Source organism: Amblyomma maculatum, chromosome 9 (assembly GCF_055883805.1).
Source record: "Amblyomma maculatum isolate TAMU_Amacu chromosome 9, ASM5588380v1, whole genome shotgun sequence".
NCBI classification, from domain to species: Eukaryota; Metazoa; Arthropoda; class Arachnida; order Ixodida; family Ixodidae; genus Amblyomma; species Amblyomma maculatum.
In genome coordinates this window covers 63,928,028-63,941,691 of record NC_139352.1, presented here as the reverse complement: position 1 = coordinate 63,941,691, position 13,664 = coordinate 63,928,028, and the positions used below count along the sequence as shown (strand labels likewise).

Here is a 13,664-nt window from a genome sequence, read left to right as displayed (position 1 = left end):
TTCTCTACACTTTCATAATACTTCCGCCTGTGCCCACTTCATGAACATTGCTATTTCCAAATATAAGGCGTAGTCCAATTATTTTAAACAGACCGGTTTTGTGATACCTCGAACCGATATGAACCATATTGTACCTAGCCGCCAAATTACACGGAGCTGTAGGGATTTTAATGTCACAGCGGTAAAGACCTCATTCTAAAGAGAGTCCGTCATTGTGAGCGAAAAAAATACACAGAAATAGTCAAGACTTCTTGCGTACTAAAATGTCTACAATGTCTGTGTGCTGAAATGACTACAGCTAGGGCGGGAAAAATTCGACATGTATAAAATTTTCTTCTACAAACTTCTGTCTGCGTACTTATCGTTCCGCACCACGTCTGTGATAATGAGGCCTTCTCGCTGGAAAGCGATGATGGCTACCCAGTTGGCACTGCGTGGTAGCGAGACGCAGCCCAGGCTTTTGCAGTCAGTGAAATTCATTTTCCTTTCAAAACAACGAGAATGTTGTGTCGAATGGAAGATACATCGTGATATCTTCTTCATAGGTGACAATACATATCACCTATGAAGGTGGTATACATATCTACCGTGTAATTTTAAGGAGCACCTCTCAGATACACGCTTAAGAGTTTCGCCCACAGACAGACAGACTGATTTTGATGGAGAATCAGTGCCCTGGCATGTTAACTGCCAAGCTGCACTTGCCAGAGGCGGCATTGGCATTGGACATTGGCCAAAGCGACATGGCCGCTTTGGCCATTTGACCGTACCGTACATACGCGCCTACCCGGCCTAGTGATAGCGCGCTTGAATCGGCATCTAAAAGTCCTGTTGGGTTCAAGTCCCATCTCCATTGCGCTGCGCATGTTGATGACTTCTGCAAATTCTACAATGACACATGGTTTCGATGACGTCACAAAAACGGCGAACCAATCAGGGCTCGGCCATGTCACATTCCAGTGCCTTAATTGCCCGTGATTTGTTAACAGACACAGACGGATTTTCGCCTAATTAAGCTAGCAAGAGCTTCGCACTAAAACCTAGACTATGGCTCTGGCAGGTGGTAAGTGGAAGGTGGCAGGTGGTAGTCAGAAGGGGACATGGCCGGCCAGGCACCGATTATTCGGCGGGTTGTGCGGAGTCACGAGATGGCTTGACAAGGCAGATTCGGTAAAAGCTGCCGCATAGGGCAGCTGCTGTGATATGGAAATCGAACTGTACAAGACCCTTGGAGCTGGATTCAGGCACCCTTACCCCCAGGCCACGCACGCAAGGTCATAAGGCTTGGTTAAACCAAGGTTTTATATGAATATCGGCTGTTCCTTCACATAATGCGGAAGGTTAGGACTGTATACCACAATGAATACGTGCGAGGTAACGTAGACGCGAATGACTCGACCTGTTACTAAGTGAGTAGCGAAGTGCATGTATCCGAACGAAGATCTGTAGAGGAAGCTGGTTGACGGTAGCTCTTACCGCTACCACGTCACACCTTGAAGACGGAGCTTACATGACCCCAAAATTATTTTTGTGTATAACTGTTTCCTCTATTCTGTTCCGTAAATGCTGGAAAAACGCAGCAAACGTTTCTCTTGCAGACGTGTGCATAGCAGCTGAGGTCGTTGTGTGTAACGCCGATCACTTTTAGCACGGGAAATTTCTAGAGGTTTAAAGGGTTTTACTCATAGCACCAACCACAGTGATAGCATACCTGTCTAATATCACTAAAGTGCTTTCCCAGTTCCTACCACCACAAACACCGCTTCTTCCTCTCATGGCGTCCTGGATGCTGCTCAACGTGCAACAACCTTACACACACACACTCTTCTACTCCCTATGGTAATGTTCAAACCCACTGGGACTGCAGCCTCCCCTCCTCCACCACACTGTTTCATTTTGGAAGGCTGCTCTGTCCAGCACAGAGACACAAGATCAGTAACGGCTGATCGAGCGACGGCGGTGGACAGCGACAGCCAAGTGATTCCTGGACAAGGACACCACCCAAAGAAGGCTGCGGCCACCCATCAACCTTCATTTGTTAAATAAACGATTACCCCATCTTCCTTCTCTTCCTGTGCGTCCTTCTCCTCCAATGATAAGTTGTGCTTCGCGATAACGAAGTCTTAACTTATTGCGGAATACGTTTACGATTCTTTTCCAATGAGCAGTAGCAAAGGAGCCATGGAAGAGTCACAGTGTTCTACCACGTTAAACAAGCCTATGCCACTATTTATCTTAGCTGAGATAAGATAGACGTAAGCAACAGCATAGGCGGAGGATATACGCACTTGCACCAATCTATGCTTACATCTAGGCGTTGATAACGGCTCTCTTATGTTTACTGAGAAATGGAAAATAATTTTTACAGTAGCAAACAAATCAGAACATTAATATTTACATCACTGAAGAAAGCAGTTAGACTTTACTACTTGCGTTATTGATGCTAATGGGGATCTCTTTCTGCTGCCTAAAACTATTAGTTAAGGAAACGTGACTCTTGACCAGCCTTGTGCTTACGTCACTAATGAAAGTCATCCTCAGCAAAACATGATACGAAATTTCGCCTGTGTATTATATTCACAGCTGTAAGTTCCGACAGAAGCTGTCGATATATGGATGGCCTTAGCAAAAAAAAAAAAAAATGAAAAAAGCAAATAGCAAGAAGAAGCCAGTGCCAAACGTAGATGAACTGACCGAGGCAGTCGGGGAAGTATTTGGCCTCGATTTTGCTGAGCAGCGTGTCGTTCTTCCAAGCTGCGTCCGTAGCGTTGCCGCAGTAGGAGGCATTCCAGCTATCTCTCAGACATGTCGTGAAGTTAATGAAATCCCTGCAAGAAAAGACAAATGATGAACGAAATCCACGCCGCGGCCGTGCAGCCTTCAATAAGTCGAAAGCATTGCTTCTGTTTAGACAGCCTACTCGAGTGCACGTCCCTTTGGTGAAAGACTTGTATGAGCTGATTCCAACAAATTGCCGCCAAGTGCCGAAGCCCAATCTGCCTTACTCGTTTCATTTCTTGCCTGGGTGGCGCACTGATGTCACTGATGGCCTACATTATAAGTATACGTAATGGTTGACGACTTAAAGGGACACTGCGGATATATTGTTCTACAATTATTCCATGGTGATGAAAAAAAGCGAACTTCAGTTTGCTCTTACAGGCATATATAAAATGGAGAGAAAATTGTACTGATGCCGTTGTTTTCTCAAGAGAAATACGATGGGGTCTGAAGTCAGTGCGTGGGTCTGTGAGGGTGTGCTACACCCGCTGTTCCTGTCAAAACTGTTATCCCCAACGCTGTTCAGCACGAGGCGGTTACAAAGGCTCTAGGACTTCCGATCAGAGCGTCTACGGAGCGCCTTCTCCAACTTGGGATCCATAATACAATAGGGGAGCTGATTGAGTCCTACAGAACAAGTCAAATTGCTAGGCTGTCGGTGACTAGCACAGGCAGGCATGTCCTCCGAGACCTCAATCTCGGGCTTCTCCCCACCACAGAAAACAGAGTGGACATCCCGGAAGTGTGGAAAAATACTTTGATGGTTAAGCCGCTCCCCAAAAAAGGTAAGCACCCAGGGGTAGGTTTTAAAAAACAATCTCTAAGCACAATAAAAGGTTTACGATATAGGAGGCGTGCATGAAGCCAATAATAGAAAACATCCTTTAGTAATGTAGAAATATAGTGTTTTTTTTTTATTGTTTGAACATTGATCGAATGCTATCGCACATTTCAAATACACTGAAATAAATCCACTTATATTGCTGAGACAATGACATGAATTGGGAGTATAATCAGGGGAGGCGTGAAGCCAGCGCAAAATTTATACAAAATAACTATGGCAGTAAGACAGGCACATATTATGTGAATGCAGCGGGTCTCACCGAGGATGGCATCTGCACCATTGCTGTTGTGCACGAAGAAAGGCAGGTAAACGGGCTCTCAGTAAAAACTAACGACACGATAATGTTGGAGCAAGTGGTGATTGCACTGGCCGCCACCAACTGCGACGCAGAATAAATAATGTCGGACTCGAAACAGGCCTGCCGAAATTACGTGCGGGGTAGGATAACGCCACTCGCCCGCAGAATATTATTGGCACATACGGATCCGCCAAAGGTCTCGACAGATCTGAGGAGTGCCACATCAATGTGCGATTTTTTCATATTTTTCCTTGAGTTAAGTTTTATGAAAAGGAGGGCAGAATATACTCTTGTGTGGACACGACAGAATTGTGAACACCTGCACCTAAATCAGGTCAAGGTCGCGTTTTCATAATTTTTCGTTTATGTTAGGTTTGGAGAAAGGAAGGCGCAGAGCGCTAGGTGGACCTCCCAGAATGATGTAGGCCTACAATTAACCAGGTCAAAGTCTCATCACCCTTTAAAAGTCAAAACGTAAACAGGTCAAGGTCAAGTTCTCATATCTTCCTAATAAATAAATAAATTGGCGGTCTAATCCGGGTTATGTCTAGAATATTCCACTGCAGGAATACATGCCTGCTGGCCCATGATCTAGTGGCATAAACAAAGTATACAGATTGTGACGAAACTTATTTTTAATCGCGTGTGTAGTGCTCCTCTATCTCGCAGGACATCGAGTAGCGGTGTGTGATACCTGAAGTAACACACATTGTTCATGCTTGTAAACAGTGGCTTGAAATGGGTTATTAACAGCCTGAACTCATGTAGTTCGTGCATGAAGGCTGGCAACCACTGCGTTTTCATTAAGTCGCTGCAGGTTATGAGGGGAGCGTTTGGTCTTCTTCCGATGTTATAGCGTTCTCGCATTTCGCTTCCGAAGGCAGGCGAGTTGCCGTTGAAAGCTTTTTCAGCGTTCGGCAGCAGCAAAATACGTAGCAGTTTACGACAAGGATACGCCACGATACACAAAAAGCAAGATGATCATTCATACACGAGTATACGGTCACATTTAGGACAAGTTGCTCAATCTGGTGGCATTAACATGATGCGAACAAAATTATGGTTCGCGTTAGCTCTACCAAGTGGCGCCAGCCGTCAATAATTGGCACCGGGTTATTTTTTAAGACTATAAATGTTGTACCATCGCACCACATTATTGGAGGTAGTAAACTAAGAGACTATTCACAGTTAGCAATTAATCACCCACCATTATTTTGAAGTAACACTTTCTTCAATAACACGAGAATTTCTAAACTTCGTCTGATAGTAACCGGTCGACATTGCGAGGACGATCCCTCTTGGTGGACGGAACCGTGACGGACATTGCGAGCTGAAAATGTAGCGGTTAAACGCATTCCTGCATTAACAATATTTTTGATTAAGTTAGGTTTTGAAGAAAGGAAAGTATAGTGTAATTTTGGGTGGACACCCCACAGAATGTTGGACACCTACATTTAATCAGGTTAAGGTCACACCACTTTTTTGAAGGTCAAGAAGTCGTAGGTGTTGAACAAAGAATATTGCAGTATATACCTATAGCCATGCTTTGTCATTTGGATCCTTGAAGCTTCATCTCTAGTCTCCGCTAACATTGTATATTTATTCATAGGAAAAGCACAGCATCTGCCAGATTTACTCTGTGGACACCTGAGCTGCATAGCAACCTCCACCGCCTCTTCGCTTGATTACCTTGGCTCCTTCTAGGCCAGTCAAGCTTTCGATTTAAATCATGCGTGTATCATTGTGCCTACCCTGTTACTTCATTTTCTGCCCTAGTACGCCGGACGGTAATCCTGACGGTAGCCACATCGCCCTAGGGCAAGTGAGTAAGACATCAGAGAACCTTACCTGCAGTTTTGCGTGAGGTCACCATACACTGCTTTGATCTTTTGTTGCAGAACTCGTGTGCACTGTACCCGCCGCCTCTTGTAACTTTCGCCGTTGCAAGGGAGCCCTAATACAGACAAAATGCAGAGAATAGGATCTACAAAAGGTACTTTTATAGCGGTTCTTGTGCAGAGGTGATAAACTGTCACCCCTGTTGGAGTTTGCGTGTGCATATGTCACTACAAACTTCATACCTTTGGGCGCCAGACCGAGTCTATACCAGCTAAAGGCAACTATACAATGAAGTTTGCTGGATCGATTGCCGCGCCGTAACACATATCCTAGTAAAAAGAGCAAGTAATTTTGGGTCACCTTCGTAGGGCGTTTTTACGCCTCTTGCGTGAGCTTACAGCGATCAAATTGCACGCTCTTTCCAAGCTTCGCGTGGCGTGTGTCAGATAACTGGGCTACATTCAGAGCGCCTGCGTAAGGACGTTATCTGTCACACGCGTATCTATAATGGTGCTGAACATGCCCGGTCGTTTATCGCGAACCAAGCGGCTAACAGCAGTATCTTTGAGGCACGCTGTGGGGCAATTGTAGCGCCACCTGTGCAATGCAGGTTCCCTATAGAGCAATATTCTATGTACCCATCATTAATGAGGGAGCTTTTACGCGCCACATGAACCCCACTGGTGAGATCGAGCGGTTGAAGCGACGATTGGTGTTAAGCGGACGTGACTTAATTCTTAATTGGTTAACAGGAAGGGAAAGGCGCAGTATCTGTCACACTTGTTTCTGTGGACACCTGAACCGCGCCGTAAGGGAAGAGAGGAAGGGGGGAGTTAAAGTGGAAAGAGAGAAAGAGGAGCCATAGTGGAGGGCTACGGAGTAATTTCGACCACCTGGGGATCTTTAACGTGCGCTGACATCGCACAGCACACGGACGCCTCTTCGTTTCGCCTCCATCGAAACACTGCAAAGCTCAAAAGGTGAGGCAGCGGCGCGCCTCCCGTTAGAGGTGACTTCTCAGCACCATTTGCCCATTAGCTCTGGATGTGAGAAGTCGAGCTTCGCTCCAAAACTGCTTCCTGCGCGTGAATTCGGGCAAGGGCCCCCGCGATGAGGCGATGTGGCGGCGGAGCCTGACTGCTTCCCCATCGCCTCTCGAACATGAGGGCGGGGCGGGGCTGGTGCCGACGAGCGAATCCACAAAACGCTTCAAAGCTCCAATGCGAATACCAATTTAAAGGCGAATAAATTTCCCTCGCATGATGTTCACCTTTAGACGTGTAAGGCTGCGACTGCATTCAGACATTGAGAAATTTGCTGCAGCGTTCAAGTGTTGACTGTGTTACCACTTACCTGAACCCTCGCTCACCAGAAGGACCACTGATAGACAGAAGTATCCCAACAGAACCTTCATCTCCTCGTCTTGACAGCTTCCCAAGTAGGCTAGAGTTTCCGGTAACCTTCAAGTTGCACTTCACTGTGCAAGGGTTGGTTGCCGACCAGAGGAGCACAACCCGACTCTCGCCACTTCACTTCTTCTTCGTCTTGCTTTCCCTTTCAAATTCTTCTTCTCGCCCCAGTACACGTGGCAGATATCCACAGTCGGGGATCGGCTAGGGTTGGAGCTGGAGTTGGAGTTTATTTCTTTCTACAAGCACGAGAACTGAATGTAGGCACGAGAATTGAATACATGATTCGGACGCAGGCTGTATAATATATAACTCAGGAATTAGGAATTAGTGTTGGTCAAAAATTTGTGGAAATAAATTGTACTCTCAGGGATCGTGTCCTCTGCAGTTGTGACTAATTGAGAAGTGGTAGATTGAATTGGATTGGATGGGTACTGAGGCTTCCCTTTTTTACCAGGTGGACCATAAAGGTCCTAGCGAAGTCAATTCTCTACTGTAGATTAGAGGTTAATGAGTGATGCCAATCTATAGAGGGTGGCGTAGTGTTTGGTACGAAAAAATAATTAGGCCAATACGTAATTAGGTAATTATTTAGAGTAAAAAATGTAAACGTAAAGGCGAAAATGCTCTCATTAGCCAATGACTTAGCGCCACAGTTGAATGTATAAAATACTAATTTAGTTAATTAAATTAGTCACTTAAGGTGACGTCAATGATGTGACGCCACGCAGCCTGAAGTCGAGCCAAAAAAGGGCTTAGGAAGGGATTGGCGCGAAATTTGAAAGTACCAAAGACTAAAATTGGTAAACAAGAAGAGAATTAAGACACTAGAAACAACCAGAAGCAACCAACAGCATCATCCGTGCTTTCGCATTACTCCAATGTATATTCTACAATGCTCTTTAATTTTTTTATAAAGTGCCTTCCTCGTCGATGCGAAGTAATTTAGGCCTATAGAAGCGATTAGGGAGAAGCCGATAGCCAGAGTGCATGTCGTATTTCGCGCTTGCGGTCTGAACCGTTGCTGTAGGATTGCGGCGTGCGGTGTTGTAAGCCTTATGAGCTGATCGTCTACTTTTATGATGAGGCTAGGGCCAGGCTTGGGCCAGGCTTGGGCCAGGGTTGGACCTGAAAACGAGCAGCGTAAACGATGCTGCTAAGTCGGGGAGGCCGGGGTACTGGGTACCTCGATGTGCGCCGCTGCGCTGTCGGGCGGCACCGGAGGATTCTACAAATGCGCCATTCGACGGCACTACATACACTGCGCATTTTATGTATAGCTTTTGAGACCTGTTTCAGTGTAAATTGTGCACGCTGTTCGAGCGGGTCAGCCTCGTGCGTCTTTCGTACTTTGGCGCCGGCGTGCACCTGAATACCGCCCACAGATGCCGCTTTTCCCTGCATTAAAAGTACTAACAGAGATCGACAAGAAGCTCAGTTTGCATTAACCTCGGTAAGCGGCATGACTGCTGTTTGACCGCCATTTGCCGCGGCTTCGCGTAACTGTGGTTGACGCTTCTCGTGCACAGAACATGCAGCAGACGACGCGGCGTCAGCCTATGTCGTCACCAGCTGCGCCGGTTGCCAGATCAGTAAGCGGTTGGTGAAGAAACGAAAATACTCCGATGCAGCGGAAACTTTGAGGTTTAGTTGCTTGTCACATCAGAAATAAGATGCAATAAGCGGTTTATATTCCAAAATTGGTGTCATGAACCCATTTATGAATGCCTTACACTCGGCGGACTTCTTAACCGCTTGGTAGGGAAAAACGAGAAACGAAAAGAGGGAAAAAACTGCAGGAGTTCATATCCGAATTCCCTCAAGAACTGAGCCCGCAGAGTCCTATAGCAGGAATCAGGACACGCAAGCGAAGCGTAATACGAGTTTCATGCGAATTTACCCCCCAAATTAAGATGTTTAAAAAAAAACAAAACAAAACGCGACCATCATTGTTCCGTCATCTGCGCTTTCAAATTCACCTTTTGCAGACAGGGCTCAGTAGTTGGCAAGCGCGGCTGCATATATCCCGTCGCAGTTCGATCCTTACTACGATAGCCGTATGGTGCCTTCGTTCTGGTTGCTGTTAGCGCTTAGTCTGAATCAATTCGAATTGGTCGGCACCGATCCGGTTATTTCTGTGTTCGCCCTCGCCTCGCGCTGACTATTATTTACATGCAAAAACCCCAATAAGCCAAGCCACAGCTGCATTATAAGTAAAATAAATTCTAGAAACGTTCCCGCACCATTAGCAGACAGCGCACTGCATGGGGGGTTGTGGTATAGAGCATTGTTCACGAATGCAATTTTTCTCTCCTGGCCGGATGTTTCCTCCGAGTAACTAGTTTTCATTTATTGTAATCATCTTCATTAGCCGAATCACACAAACTAAGTGAAAATGCTTTTCTAATATTCCTCCAACTGAATTAATCTTTCGCTAGCTGGTGCCAGGTAAACCCAAAAAACACCTTAATCTCAACCGGCCACTTAACTTTCTGCCGCCCCCCGCTGCAGATGCCTTCCTTGGTGTACACTCTGTCACCCTTCGGCGTCCATTAATTACTTTTTCATTGGTGTATTAATAGGAGGTGGTGACCAGTTACACCATGTTGATCAAATGCGCTGTCGCCTCGACTACATAATCAGGAACTGAAACCCCAACAAAAGTTGGAGCTTTACTCGAAAACTAATAGGAATAACCAAATCAATAGAAATATTTTTTTCTGATAATTACTTTAAAGCTTCACTGCTTGCACTGCCTGGAAACGTTGAACAACAGGCATAAGGAAACTGTGGTCATGTCTGCTCTGATCAAATTATTGGGGACGGACTCTGGAAATAGAATCGAAACATGAAATGGGAAAACTAATTTGAGAGTATGTTACTTGGGGAAGGGCAGATATAATAGGGGTGTTCATTGCTTAAATATGTGCTGTACAGAAAGAAAACCGTTTTGTGCTTAAATCTAAGTGCCGTAAAAAGAAGGCTGTGATCGAAAAAGTGGATGCGAAGAGCGCGTGAACGTTTTTCCAAACGATCTGCGTATTCTGTCGAGAATTTCTTTATTTGCAGAGAGAAAGGTTAAATAGAGATAACCAATAGTCATGCTTTATGTGAGGAGAAGGTACATGCACATAACCATGGATAAGCAGACAATGCATCTTAATGGTGCAGCTGTTCCTACGCTCAAAGGAACAGCTCACTCCTAATATTATTGTAATATTATTAGAATTGTATTATTAATATTATAATATTAGGTCCTCTAATATTATTCACCGCTGTACCACATGATTCTGTACCGTATATACTGACGCTGTTTTCTTCCCTCGCTGTGTTTGGAGGTTTGTGTGTACAGTCGCAGCTTATAATAGTGGACATTTTTATTGTGAAAGCAATACTGCTCGCAGTTTGAGCCGTCAGCGTGGCCCGGCGGTGACCACCAAGTTGGCAGGAGCTGCCAGCTTGGGCCTCTCGTTTCACATGGGACGGCTATGTCAGAACCAGCCTGCTAGGACCCTGGCATTCAAGCTACCCTTATAGGCCACTAAGACACGTTCATACGGCTTCACGTTCATGCGCTTGCGCCTCGAGTGACTAACAGCGCTCAGCTCCAGCGCGGGAATATCGCAACCACAGTGTTTTCACAATCAGTTATATTGCTCACACGGTAATTAAAACCCCGGCTACCTCACAGAGGCACTGTGAAATCCAAATACCGCTTTGAACAGTTTTCTTACACGTAGTCTTAGGGGAAATAACGCTACTTTGCGCCCACAGCAGCTGCAGACACGAAAGCGGCACCCCGCATTCCGATAACAACCCAGATCGCTGTTGGTTTATTAGTGACTGCACAACACTCTCACCGTCACCACGACATAGCTTGTCGGTGGCGATTAGTCTAGCGACTATAGAAGGATGCTTATCAATAAGCATGGGCAGGTGGCTTTGGCAGCCCAGGTTGGCCGAAGCTGCTTCCTGCCCCTATATATGCAATAGCATCCTCCCACAGGAGCACGCCCATTACGTGGCGTGTCGGTGAGTGGCGACACTGTGGGTTTCCGAGCCAAGTGCTTTCCATTTATCCGTCGAAACAGGACCCCGCAGGAGCACCTTAGCAGGCCCTTGGGTGTCGGTGCGTGGCGACACCGCGGACTCCGAAGCGGCGCCAGAGCTTCGTTGGCTAGCAAACGTTGGCCAGTGCGCCTGCGCGTCTCCAACCTGAGCCCCGGGGGGCCCACTCCACAGGCCATCGTAGCTGTACGCAGCGGATGTCGGTGAGTGGCGCCACCGTGGGATACCGAGCCAAACAGGGGGTGCTACGACCGTCAGCAACGCCACCGTGCTTTGCCTACTAGCCATCAGTGCTTTGCCGTCAGGCAGCGGTCAGTGCCCCTTTCCGCGTCGGTTCTCTGCCGCCAGGGAGCCGTCGCGGCAGAGCAAGCACTTGGGCCCTTCGGGGTTCAGGCTGTGGACACGCCCCCACAGGAGCAGCAGAGTGGCACGCCCCCGCTGTTCGGTGATTTGCGCCACCGTGGGTATCCGAGCAGAGCATGGTCCGTTTCGATGTCGGATGGAAAGGCACATCGCAGGAGCACTTCGGTTAGCCGCCGTTGGTGTCGGTGTGTTGGCGCCACCGCGAACTCCCAGCCAAAAGCAAAAGAAGTGCGCTTCTTTTTTATTGCGAAAGCAATACTGCTCGCAGTTTGAGCCGTCAGCGTGGCACGGCGGTGACCACCAAGCTGGCAGGAGCTGCCAATTTGGGTCTCTCGTTTCACATGGGACGGTTATGTCAGAATCAGCCTCCCAGGACCCTGGTATTCACGTTACTCCTAGAGTCCAATAAGGCACGTTCATACGGCTTGGTTAAAGAGGGGCTTTATATGTGGGCTGGCAGGAGCTGCCAACTTGGGTCTCTCGTTTCACATGGGACGCTTATGTTAGAATCAGCCTGCCAGGACCTTGACATTTCGTTACCCCTCTAGGCCACTAAGGCTTGGTTAAAGCGGGGCTTTATGTGTGGGCTGGGGAAGAAGAAGAAGAATTAAAAGAATGCTAGGTCACCCGCAGCTATTGCTTTCGCTCAATATTCGGTTCAGCAGCGTTGAACTCATCTATTTTTTTTTTTATTCTTGTAAGCTTGCTATTGCGGCATTCGTTTCGAATCTGGCCAAATTGTTCCAATTTCCGAAGTACTGCCATTAGCATTCAGATGACTTGCGAAGTTCAGCTTTTGCGCCGTTAAACATTTCTGAATAAGACGCCATTGTAAGCCTTGGGGATCGATCCAAGCGCTCCATTTGATCTAGCGCATGATTCCACCGGGGCAGCACCCACTGGCTACGCCAGTCAGCACTCAAGTCGTAATAGGAGTCCAGGTGTACGACGAAGCAGAGTCCCTCGTAGATATAGTCAGCACAGTTCTCACCAAACTCGTACAGTGACCAAAGATGCATGTGGCCGATGCCTTGAGCCAACGGCAAGTTTCATGGCACCGAAAGCGTCGTCCTACAAGAGCGTTGTATAAGAGCCGCTGAGAATACCGGCAACTACGGCAGCTCGTCTCGACAAAGCAATAACAACAAACTGCGCCATCATATGAGCGAAATTCGCGAACCAAATGGGTGATTCGGTACACTTAATAAATTGTGCTTATTCACTGCGTACGGGGAATCACGCTAGTACACGACAGCGATGCAAATCAGACGACGACAGCGTTGAGCAGTGGGCCCGTAGGCGAGACCGTGTTTGTGGCAGATGCTGTTAGACTAGGTCGACGACACTAAACGTGATCGTCAACAGGTGTTATTAGAGAGTTTTAGGTTACCGTGATCCGCGATCCGCTACCGTGATCCGCCACCGCGCGTTCCACTGCGTATGTCCAGACCACCCCTTGACGCCGATAGATGGCGCCACATACTGGATGTTGGCATGTGCTGTATGTGGTAACTCCAGTGAAACAACTGACCATATTATATTCGAATGTAATGGCATCCATCCAGAAGTTGATGCAGGCGCAGTCACTGTTCCTGAAGCTCTCGGGGTTTAGAGATAACAGTGGCCGGGTGAATAAACCCGCGGTGGAAACAGCAAAAAACGACTGGAAGATTGGTGGCCTAAAAGCAGAGAAGTGACATAATGTTAGTAATGTAGAAACAAAAATTTAATAAATAGAATGATGGTTTCGTTAACCATTCTAAATCAATAATTACGATATATGGAGAAAAGTGAGCATGATAGCTACTGCTACCACCCCGTTAAAAAGGGGACGCTCCTATATTCCATCCATCCATTCCACCCATCCATCCGGCACACAGACCTGACGCGTCGGGACCAAACAGCTTGAGCGCCCCGCCCACGCGCGGTAGAGAGTCACGGTTGCGGATCCCAGATCACGGTAAGCTAAATCTGTCTAGTCTGTGCGATGTGTTTTGAGGTACGGGACACAAACAAAAGTAGTAATCCCAGCTTCGCTGGCAGGGTGTTCGCGAGACAGGCC

At 47.1% G+C, this 13,664-nt stretch overlaps 1 protein-coding gene across 1 annotated transcript in view; it reads right to left on the bottom strand.

Annotated features, from left to right (window-relative positions):
* The window catches only part of LOC146179218 (uncharacterized), a 32,826-nt gene extending 20,205 nt beyond the window's left edge, over positions 1-12,621 (bottom strand). Inside the window, exons 1-4 of the mRNA XM_084580149.1 lie at positions 12,499-12,621; positions 6,005-6,122; positions 5,772-5,877; positions 2,695-2,828 (exon numbers count right to left, since the gene is read on the bottom strand). Of these exons, the coding sequence (XP_084436275.1) occupies positions 2,695-2,828; positions 5,772-5,877; positions 6,005-6,122; positions 12,499-12,621 (481 nt within the window). The remainder of the gene's footprint in view (positions 1-2,694; positions 2,829-5,771; positions 5,878-6,004; positions 6,123-12,498) is intronic.
* Positions 12,622-13,664: the final 1,043 nt, after the last annotated feature.